At 41.0% G+C, this 10,171-nt stretch overlaps 1 protein-coding gene across 1 annotated transcript in view; it reads left to right on the forward strand.

The window, feature by feature from the left end:
• The window catches only part of LOC132998623 (protein diaphanous homolog 3-like), a 144,800-nt gene extending 136,647 nt beyond the window's left edge, over window positions 1-8,153 (forward strand). Inside the window, exon 28 of the mRNA XM_061068351.1 lies at window positions 7,125-8,153. Coding sequence (XP_060924334.1) covers window positions 7,125-7,492 — 368 coding nt within the window. The 3' untranslated portion in view covers window positions 7,493-8,153. The remainder of the gene's footprint in view (window positions 1-7,124) is intronic.
• Window positions 8,154-10,171: the final 2,018 nt, after the last annotated feature.

Here is a 10,171-nt window from a genome sequence, read left to right on the forward strand (position 1 = left end):
GCTTTGATTTGTGCATCTGCATAGACCATTGCCATGTCCAGCTATTTACAGGGATGTTGACCATGGTTTTCTTTATAGGTGAGTCGTGGCCTATTAATGTCAAGGAAATGCCCCCATTTTCTCTTTTGAAATACTCTGGTTGTTATCCAGGCTTCACTTACTGTGTCCATAGATTACCGCTAAGGATGTCTTTATCACGATTTTATTGCTTTTATTTTCAGCTTATAGTTTTTGTACACTTAAAATAACAGGCAGCTTTTATTTCCTAAGCATTATAAAACCAATTAAAGTCTTTCCAATTGTGTGAGCTCCCCTCAAATAGCACATGAGAAGTGGGGACTGAGAGGGGCCAGCACTGTTCTCATCTCCATCAATAAACTCAATTATGTAAGTTAGAGAAGAGATGTTTTTGTAATTTTCATTCTTAATTGTTTTTCCTGAAGAAATACAATTAATTGCTTATTATTAAACTTATTAAAAAAGAAATTGAAACTGGCATTTATTTATCATGTCTCACGAGAATAGCTGCTAATAATTGTATTACAGATATTGTATTTATTAATTGAATAAGTGATTATTCGTATTATAATAGATTTCCCTTAACATACTGACAGTTCTCATCACAACATCCAGTTTTTTCAATCTCTTCTGAGTTTAAAGACAATTCAACACATATAATATATATAGATATAATGTATTTTGGATCCCGAACTCCACAACCAGCTGCTATCTTGACCTACAAAAACAACTTCCATTTGGAGCAAGATGGTGTCATACACAACATGGAGCAAAACTAAAATAATCCAGACAGCTTCCAAATCATGTTGCTTTTTAATGAACACTATCATAAACTACTCTGCGTTTCAAAAAAGATTTTTTTTTTTTTTTTAATGTGGGAGGGATAGAAAATAAAATCACAGCTGAACCAGAGGAAAGCAGGTCGGGCTTTAGTTACTTATAACAGTGCTGTTTTTCAGACTTTACCCACTGGGATTGTTAAGTGCTCTTCCCACAAAGTAGCCACACACCTTATATTTTATCCTCTTGTCTCTTCTTAATCCTCCCTCTGTCTTTCCACCTCGCAGGTGGTCGGAGTCAATAGCGATTGGTAATAAAATAATCTAACTCAATGCTACCTAGTTAAATCCTCTCGCCTTCCTATCTGTCTCGCCCTCGTGTGTCGCAGCACGACTCCACATTTCAAATCAGAGTGGCTCTGCAGATTTGTGCAATTGCAACTTCGTGGCATTCAGCAGTATGGATGAATTTGCACTGGTCGCCCAACCCTACAAAATGAATATGGCGTAAACCCTGTTTCCTGTACTCCATTTAAGTCTCCTCCAAATCACACTCATTGACTCCGTGTCACGCCACTGTCTGGAGCTGTTTATTCCGTCTGTCTTGTCATCATCTCCTTCTTCACGCCCTTTCTTCCACACCGTCCTCCTTCCTTCCGCTCTCCTTTCCCTTCCAGCCGCCTGTCCTTGTTTTCAATCCTGTCTGCTGCTTTTTCTGTGCGGCGGAGAAGCTCGACAAGCTGCTCTACACGTACACACACAGTGAACTACGATGCACAGGCAAGGGACAAACCGTCAATGACTGGTGTGTTGCCAGGTAATGATATTTAATTACGCCCGGCCCAATGCACACGGGCAAACTAACAAGCTGCCTACTAGCTTTTAGCTTTTAAAAGACTCACTCGGGGACATTGATGCATCACACACATTTATGACACCATACATTTTCAGCTCTCTACATGCAGCTTCCCTCTGCCTGAGCACAAACCCATCAAAGGGCCGCTTCCAACAGCACTGTACTCACGCTCTCATGCTCACAGAGGCAAAATGATGGGACCGTTTTGCATCTGGAGTATGACCTCAGTGGCACTGTGCAGCTGTCCAGTGGAGGGGAGGAGGTTCTGAGGGTTGTTTGTGGTCTGCTTTTGTTGCCCCCCCCCCATCAGTCTGTTGTTGGCTCAGCCTCTCAAATGAAAAAAGAATCAGCCAACATTTTGAATGTTTGTTGGAGAAAACATGATATTGTAGTAGATGGGATTTTGTAAAGGACATTTTTTTTTCATTTTGACTGAAAATTGTTCTTTATTCGAAAAGTTATTTCCAAAAATGATACTGGAAATCACTCTTGTTATTCCTGTGCTTGCATGTGTGTGTATACAGGCTGTCATAATATCCGATTTTCACAACAGGATTGTCACCAAATTTTATATTCACCTTTTTCTAAAAATAAAAAGCTTATAACAGAAGAACACCAAATACATGCATAAAACATCAGGTGAAAGGTAGCATCCAGTTTAACGGCGCCAAAACAGAACCTGAACAGTGCACACATGCCTCAAAAATATCTTGTTCTTCTCACAAAACTCATATTTGAATAAAAATGATTCAGGCATACTTCATGCTGGAACTATGAAAATCACCATACACCTTTGAAATCATATCAAACGCACCCGAGTGAAAAATTCAGACCTCCGGACGTAACCCTTATAGGAGCTATGGGCTTTTGGGCTCTGGTGTCACTTGTGTCTCAGTTATGCCAACATCAGTCTTTACTCACTTCTGAAACACTGGAAAATATACTGGAGCATTTTGAAGCCTATAAAACCATAAAACCCTTCTCTTTATTCTCTCATCTCTGCTCTGCTGCCTCTGATGCATAACACGGAGACATCCACATTTTAACACACAGCAAAAGAGCATTTTCTGCTACAATTTACGATATCTTAACAACGAATCAAAAAGGAACCATTAATAAATGAATCAGTTATCCAATAAATCAATGGATTGTCCCTAGTTAAACATTTTGCATAACATGTATAAACATGGAGTTAACCTTATGCAGTAAACTGATGTTGCACTTGTAGATGCAAAACAAAAAAAAACGGGTAAATAGTTGTCATCAGACTGAACATGCAGTGAACTGCCAACCCTGCAAGCTGTGTGGTGATTTATGGCGGCTGCAGAAGTCTGTGTTTGATCTTACTAACTTCAACTTGTTGTGTCAGTCACTCCGCAGAGAGAATAAGTCACTTCACTTTCTGTATTTTTTTGCGAGTCTGCATAACTACTCTCTTCTTAAAGTGATCAAATACGACAAACTTCATAAGAGTGGAGAGGAGAGGGGGAGTGGGAGATGAGAGGAAAGGCTCATCTGAATCTGTATTTGAAGTAGCAAATGGAAATGTGCCAAATGATCTGACAAGAGGAAAATGTGAATTCCTCTCCGCAGCTATTTGCAGGGGGGGGGGGGGGGGAATTACTGCTCTGTTTTCCCTATATGACGGTTCCTTTTGCATTCCTAAAAAATGCCATCCTATCCGAAATTTATTAAACTGACAAAGCTCCATCTTGAAATTCCTGTCGCTCAAACCATTCAGAGCAGTGATTAGCCTGTTTTTGTTTGAGAATTTGCTTGTGTTATACTGCATGAAATCCCAGTGTCAGTGGCTGTTGAGCTGTGAGACAGTTTAAAGGCAAATATTACAGCAGAGCAGAGAGCGAGAGAAGAAGCAACAAGCAGAGTCTGCCAGCTCTTTTATCCCTGTTTTTCTTCTCTGCTGTGCCTTCCAGCAAAGTAAAGGACAGCAGCAGACAGAGGGCTGTGATAGACCGGTAGTTTAGCAAAAGCGCATTGTGTTTGTGTTTTTTCAGACATAGGAAAATACCAATCTCCAGGCTTTCTCATGTGCCGACTGTTGTGCTCCAATCTTTTAACGGCTCTTCATGTAGATGAGTTCATTGTCACCACAATGGTGGCAGGCCGCGTATCTGTAACAGTCGGGGAAAGAAAGAGACAAGCTGGCACTGCTGCAGTCTAGACTTCACTTTGTGGGTCTCTGCTGAGGCTCCCTGCCTCGGCCTGCCTGCCTGCTAACATCTTCAAACTTCAAGAGAGCAGGGGGGGGCGAAGGGGGAAAGATGAGAAAAAGCTCATCTGCGTCAGTTGAAGCAGCAAATATAAGCTGAGCAAATTATCATACACAAGGAAATGTGAACTCCTTTCTGAGGCTGTGTGCAAATAGAATAAGAAAACAACCTTCTAATATTGGACAGAGGCAATTTTCCAATAGACTACTGTCAAATTAGGTTGTGAAGATTACATTCTCTGTCTCTCCATATAGCTCCCAAATTCTATACATATATTTATCAAGACTTCCAGCAGTTGATGGAAAAAAGTTAAAATATATATTCATAGCAGAAATTTGAGAAATAGATGTAACACAGAGAACAAATCATTAAAAGACGCATGAGAACAACTCGTTCTTGAGAAAACAAGGACCTGCTGAAAGGTTTGTAGCCTGCAGCCGACCTGAAGCAAGCTCACAACAAAGCATCTGAACTTCAACTTGTCTCTAACCTCCAAAGGTCAACGGAAAAAACTGAAACAATAAGTTATTTTTATTTTCAAGGACATGTAACCATTTAGTGTTGTTCATAAAGCCGGATGTAGATGGAGACAATGACCTTCAAATCAATCAAATAGCCTCTTGTTGCCAAATCAAAGTGAATCTTCATCTTTCTTGGGGTCCGTCCAAAGTGTTGTTACTTTTTAATTGTCGAAGGGGAAACGCATAAATGGGATGGAAATGATAAACTGCCTTAAATGAGTGTTGATTGTGGGTGTTCTGTGACATCATGATTCCCACAAGGTTATCGGAGTGCGATTCTAAATTGCTAGAGCACTGTGACTACTGATGGTGAGGAAGTTATTTCAGTGGCTTTTTCATGCTGCATATTAATGTCATCGTCTGCAAACAACTTTAATTAATTTTTTTTAATTGGTAATTACAAAACTCTTAATTTGAACAAAAGCGGAATTACAATGTACTGATTCTTGGTGTTTCTATGATCTCCATATCGGATGCATATCACATATGTGCATCCATGTCGAATTGTTTCAGAGGGATAAGTGCACAGCCCTAACGTCGCAGCAGGTATTCTGTAAACGACACCAGCCTTGTCTTCAAATGTCTGACCATGAACCAGAGCAGATATTTCGATTAAAATTCCACTTGACTCGTTCTCCTATAAAACCCGGTGTCAGTTGTTGGTTAAAGGACCAACTCTTGAGATGAGACGTGTTTTACATCTCCCAGACGTGTTTAACAACTCGGATGAAGGCGTCCGTTGAGAAGCTAGCAGGGCTTCAAAGGAAGGGGCAGCTAGGTGTCACAGGCAGAGTGAGGAGAAACTGAACTTGCCAACACTTTGATCATGTTCACCACTAAAGGGCAGAGCCCTGTTAGGAATAAAAGAAATGCATTTTTAGTTAAGAGGTCTTATTGAAGTGTGTTTTCTTTTCTTTTTTGATCTCTTTTTGAAGTCTAGATATTGAGGTAGTACTCTGTATTTTTCTCTTTTTATATATATATATATATATATATATATATATATATATATATATATATATATATATATAATTAGGATTAAATGAGAAGCAGAACATGTTCAAATGATTAACCCTGCTAATGATCTCAGAAATAAATATGAATTTAAAGAGTTGCGTATTTGAAATCAGACAGTTCCAACTTGGGTGTTCTCTCTCTCTATCTCGTCGATGACAGAAATGGCATCAGTTTAGAATTTCAACAGAAGTGTAAACAAGATATTAAAATGCAAATTGCTGATACCACGATTGATAACTTTCCCAACATCAGCCACGAATCCGTGGGTGTGTTGTTTGTGAACGAAATGTGTGTTTGTGGATGTGATGGAGCAGAAAGGAAACAGACATGGGGGGTTAGATGACAGGTTTTTAGAGGAAGGAGAGAGAAGCGGGACATGATAAGAGAGTGTGAATCAGGAGGATCCATGGTGGGGAGTAATTGTAGTTTTTTTTTTACTATTGTGAAGCAACAAACAGGAAGAGAAATCTGAAAGGGTGAGATAATTAGAGGAGACTTGGATTTTCAGCTGCGGTGAATGTTCAGTCACAGCAGTAAGAAAACACACCACTCATTTCATCCTTTTAAAATACAGACTGCCTTATTTGACTATCTAATTTTAGTGTGCGTGTGTGTGTCTCTGTGTGTGTATGTGTGCGCACATCCTGTATGTGGGGCCGTTGTGTTTCTTTGCTTAATTTTGAAGTCAGTTCTTTCTTGTCTGCTCTCTTTCCTCCCTTTATCCTTATTTATTTGTCAGAGGTTGTGTTCAGGGACGTTCCTTGTCATTTGTCAGCGCGGCCCATAAAACACACTGTCATGACTGACTGGCCACGCTCCAAACTCATTACCGATTGGCTGACAGAGCGGGTCGCTCTGTTCTGCTCTGCTGTGTTTGACTCCTGTTTGCCAGACATTTCAGGCTCAGGAAACTTTAAATGCGGTGGTGTCTTTCCTCGCGCCACTCCTCTCAGCCTCACGCTCAAGGTCACATGAATATGGATTCCTCTCCTTCCAGCGCGCACATACTGATGATGAAGTCTAAGATCTACTCAGAGGGATTATAATTCAGAACGCAGGTCTGATCTGGGCCGTCGCTCTGTTTCACTGTCGGCCTGGGTGTGTGTTTTAAGTCGGGAGCCAGAGGGGTGTGGGCGGGAGGCTGAGGAGAGAGGAGAGCGGCGGACGGGCGGGTGGGTGGGTGGGTGGGTGGATGCGGGGGAGTTGTGGGTAAGAAAGATGAAGAGGACTTCTGTACGAGCACAGAGCTGAGATGAAAAGCGGAGGAAGGAGAATGGATGATGATGGTGGAATCCGGGGAGGTGGAGCTGGGTTGGAGGGTAAAGGGGAAAAGGACTGGGAGATTGGAAAAGGGCGACATATGTGATCCGCCACATCCGTTTCATCATGTGGAGCCGGTCGCCAACACGTTGAGCTGCAGATAACGTGTCCTCATCAACGTGTGTCGACACACTGTACCTTTTGTGTTTGTATTTCCTCACTAAAGTGCTTCATGCTACTTTCCAATGTTGGTTCATTATATCATGTTTGCTGCAGTTCATTTTCTCTTCATTCCCTTGCTCTTTTCTTTTTTACCCTTCCTCCTACTTGCATGTAATTGAATCTGTTATCTGATTAACTCCATGCTTCCGTTTGTCTCACTAGTCAGTAACACATCAGCTTCTTCCTGTGCTCACCTCTCTCTTCTGTTTCTCACTCACAGAAAACAAGGCGCCTCTGCAAAGGTCTCGCATTCGGCAGGATGTGAACCTGGGCAGCATTCTGCAGGAAGCTCCGCCTGCCAAGGGGACCCCCGCCGAGCCTCAGGGTCATCCCTCCGCTGCCAGGTCGAGGGCCGCGGCCTGTACGGAGCCGGGCCGCAGGTACAGAAACACCCCGGCTCACGGCTACGGGCAGGACAGAGAGCGGCTGGTGGAGAGACAGACAGTTAAAGTGACTGAGAGGGAGATGTATGTTGAAGCCGAGCCTCCAGGCCTCCAGACGTCCTCCGCCGCTGCTCCAGTCAGCAGCTGTGGATCCAACGGGGAGTCGGATGTCGAGGCTCTTCTGGCTAAACTCCGAGCCCTTTGAGGTTCACTTCTTTCCTCTTCAACGACCTCTACAGCAAGTTATTACACACAACACACACATTAAACATGCGTTGAATGTAACCTAAAGGATTTCAGAAAATACATTTTAGTTATAAAGAGACAGTCGTAAGATTTGTCATCAACACCATCGCAGTTAAATCGACATTAACAAGGGAAACAAGGACCTGTTTTTTTTAAGCCTCATAAAGTTTAATTTGCATAAGGTCACTAATGCACTTGAAGATCATGTTTTACTACATGATGGATCAGAGATAAAAACTCTTTTGTCAAAAGGACACTGTGGCGAGTGGAACACAGACGGCTGCTCACTGCTCTGTTCTCCGAGGTGATGACAGAGTGATTCACAAAACATCTGATTGGATGGAAATATACAAATGACAAAGAAAACCAAAATGAAAAGCCCAATAGATTCAGCAGCGTCTCTACCTGATCCTTCAAAGTGCACTGCCGAAAATGTTTGGCTCTCATTTATGTATCCTTAACCATGGGAAATATATATATCATTTTCCTTGCAAGCAAAGAGACGATGTTGCTAAGCACTTTCTATGTAATCCAGAAGAATGCAATATTAAAAAATATATATATCACATTCCTTTCATATTAGTATTTCCTATGAACTGCGTCTACTATTCTTCTTAAACCTTGACCCTATATCCTATCTTACCTTTCAGTTTATAATTACATGTTATGGTTATTTTCATATGCATGTTATTAGTTATATTCAATTAAAAAGACTTTAAACTTACTGCAATTACTATTTTTGGTATTTAATTATTTTCTATATTATTATTTCTTTTGCTCCTTTTGAGTCTTTTTCATTCCTTGTGGGCGATGGGGGGTGTCTTTTATATTCAAAGCATTGATGTGATTGTTTGTATTTTGTATAAAAATTGTTTCTTGTATCTGCATCCGTACGTACAATCAAATATATACACACACAAAATCAACACGAGTCACAGGATGCAATATCGATGATTATACTTTGCGTTGATTTTTCTTTGTGCCAGGATGTTTTGTCACTTTGTCTCGGAAACATTTCTGAGAACAAATGTGCGAGAAGGAACTAAAAGGTATAATCGTCCAGAATGTAGCACAAAAGAATCTCAAGTTCATCCGGCGACGGGTTGAACCGGGAATTATTCTGTTTTTGTTTCCTCACAATCCTGTTGAAATGACTCATCTGCTGTATTGTCACATATTTTAGAAACTCATTTAAATAAAAAAAACAGAAACACATTGGACTGAATTTAATTGTCTGTGCAACTGTTAATTTTTCTTTTGTTGTCGTTTGTTTTTGTTCTTAAGTTGCTCATACTCAAACATGAGCATTACTCACAGCGTCATTGCTGAACTTTCTATAATAATTGTCATTGATTAAATACAGAATAAATCATATAAATATTTTACAACCATAGACACAGAAAATAAAGATAAACGACGCATCTCAACCAGATTATTTTGGATATATTTTCCACCATCTTACGCTTTTGCCCTCATTTGGATCCAGATGCTGCTCAGTGGTGATCCAGGTGTGGAGCAGTGGTGTTGAAGTCCTGCCGAGTTTAGATTTTTAGTTTGGTGCATGTCCCGTCCACCACCATGGAGGAGGCGATCAAGATAAATTGGTTTCACCTTTAGGGGGAGCTGTCATGTCGTCAATCTTTACTTAACTTTGTTAGCAGTTACAAATGTATTCACCTAAACGTGAGCTGAACAGGAGTTAGCAGTAGTTTACCAGCTGTAAAAAGCTGAGACTCAAAATTGATGGAAGGAAATCAACACGGGTACAAATCACTCAATCTTTTTTTGGTATCTCCTCGACTGTTTCCTTCCACATCTGCTCGGACACATGAGTCGGAGCGGTCCTTATGCTCCGTGTGCGGCTCAAACTTTTCAGTGTGGGTGCCTGTGCCGACAAATGTGTGAACATGTGTGACGCCATTGTCGTACAAACTTCCCTGACTGCGTTCACACCTTTAATCTGCTGCTGAGAAGGTTCTGCTGGTCCCACATCTGTGGTCACTCAGCATCTCACTGCAAACCTTTTTCATCTGTTGTCCCCGATTTCGCTTTGTTTTTTATTCTAAATTTTATTTTTCCAATGTCTAATGTTTACATATAATAAATACCCAGGTTTATATTGGTTTTAAGTGTGTTTGGATGGATAGATTTTCTTAATAAAGCTGCTCTCAGACGCGCACTGAAGTCCAAACATTTTCTTGAAATAATCGAAGTGGCTGGATGTCAGGACGCAAACGTCCGGGTCAGTTGCTCCAGAGATTTCCAGACATTAACCTTGATGAAATGAGCCCGTGTGAGAAGCCAGCAGGAAAGCGAGTGGGCACGATGATGACGATTTCCTGTTGTTGTGAATGTGTCCAGACCCAATTTTCTCGACATTTTTCAGATCAAGTCTGATGAAAATCTGACCGAAAAAAAGCATGTGTGAACTTCTATCCCTCACTTTAATGGACTGAACAAAAGAGTAAAAGTCACTGTGCTGAACAGACATCTTATTTAAAGCATAAATAAAATTTGGGCATAAATTCACAGTCGATAAAGTCAGAGAAGTCAGATTCTGGACACGGAAAGAATTGAGAAGTAGAGAAAGCAGAGTGATCTGCCCACCAGTTAACCCAGTGACACCCAGTGTCTGAGC

The sequence above is a fragment of the Limanda limanda genome, chromosome 3 (genome assembly GCF_963576545.1).
Source record: "Limanda limanda chromosome 3, fLimLim1.1, whole genome shotgun sequence".
NCBI classification, from domain to species: Eukaryota; Metazoa; Chordata; class Actinopteri; order Pleuronectiformes; family Pleuronectidae; genus Limanda; species Limanda limanda.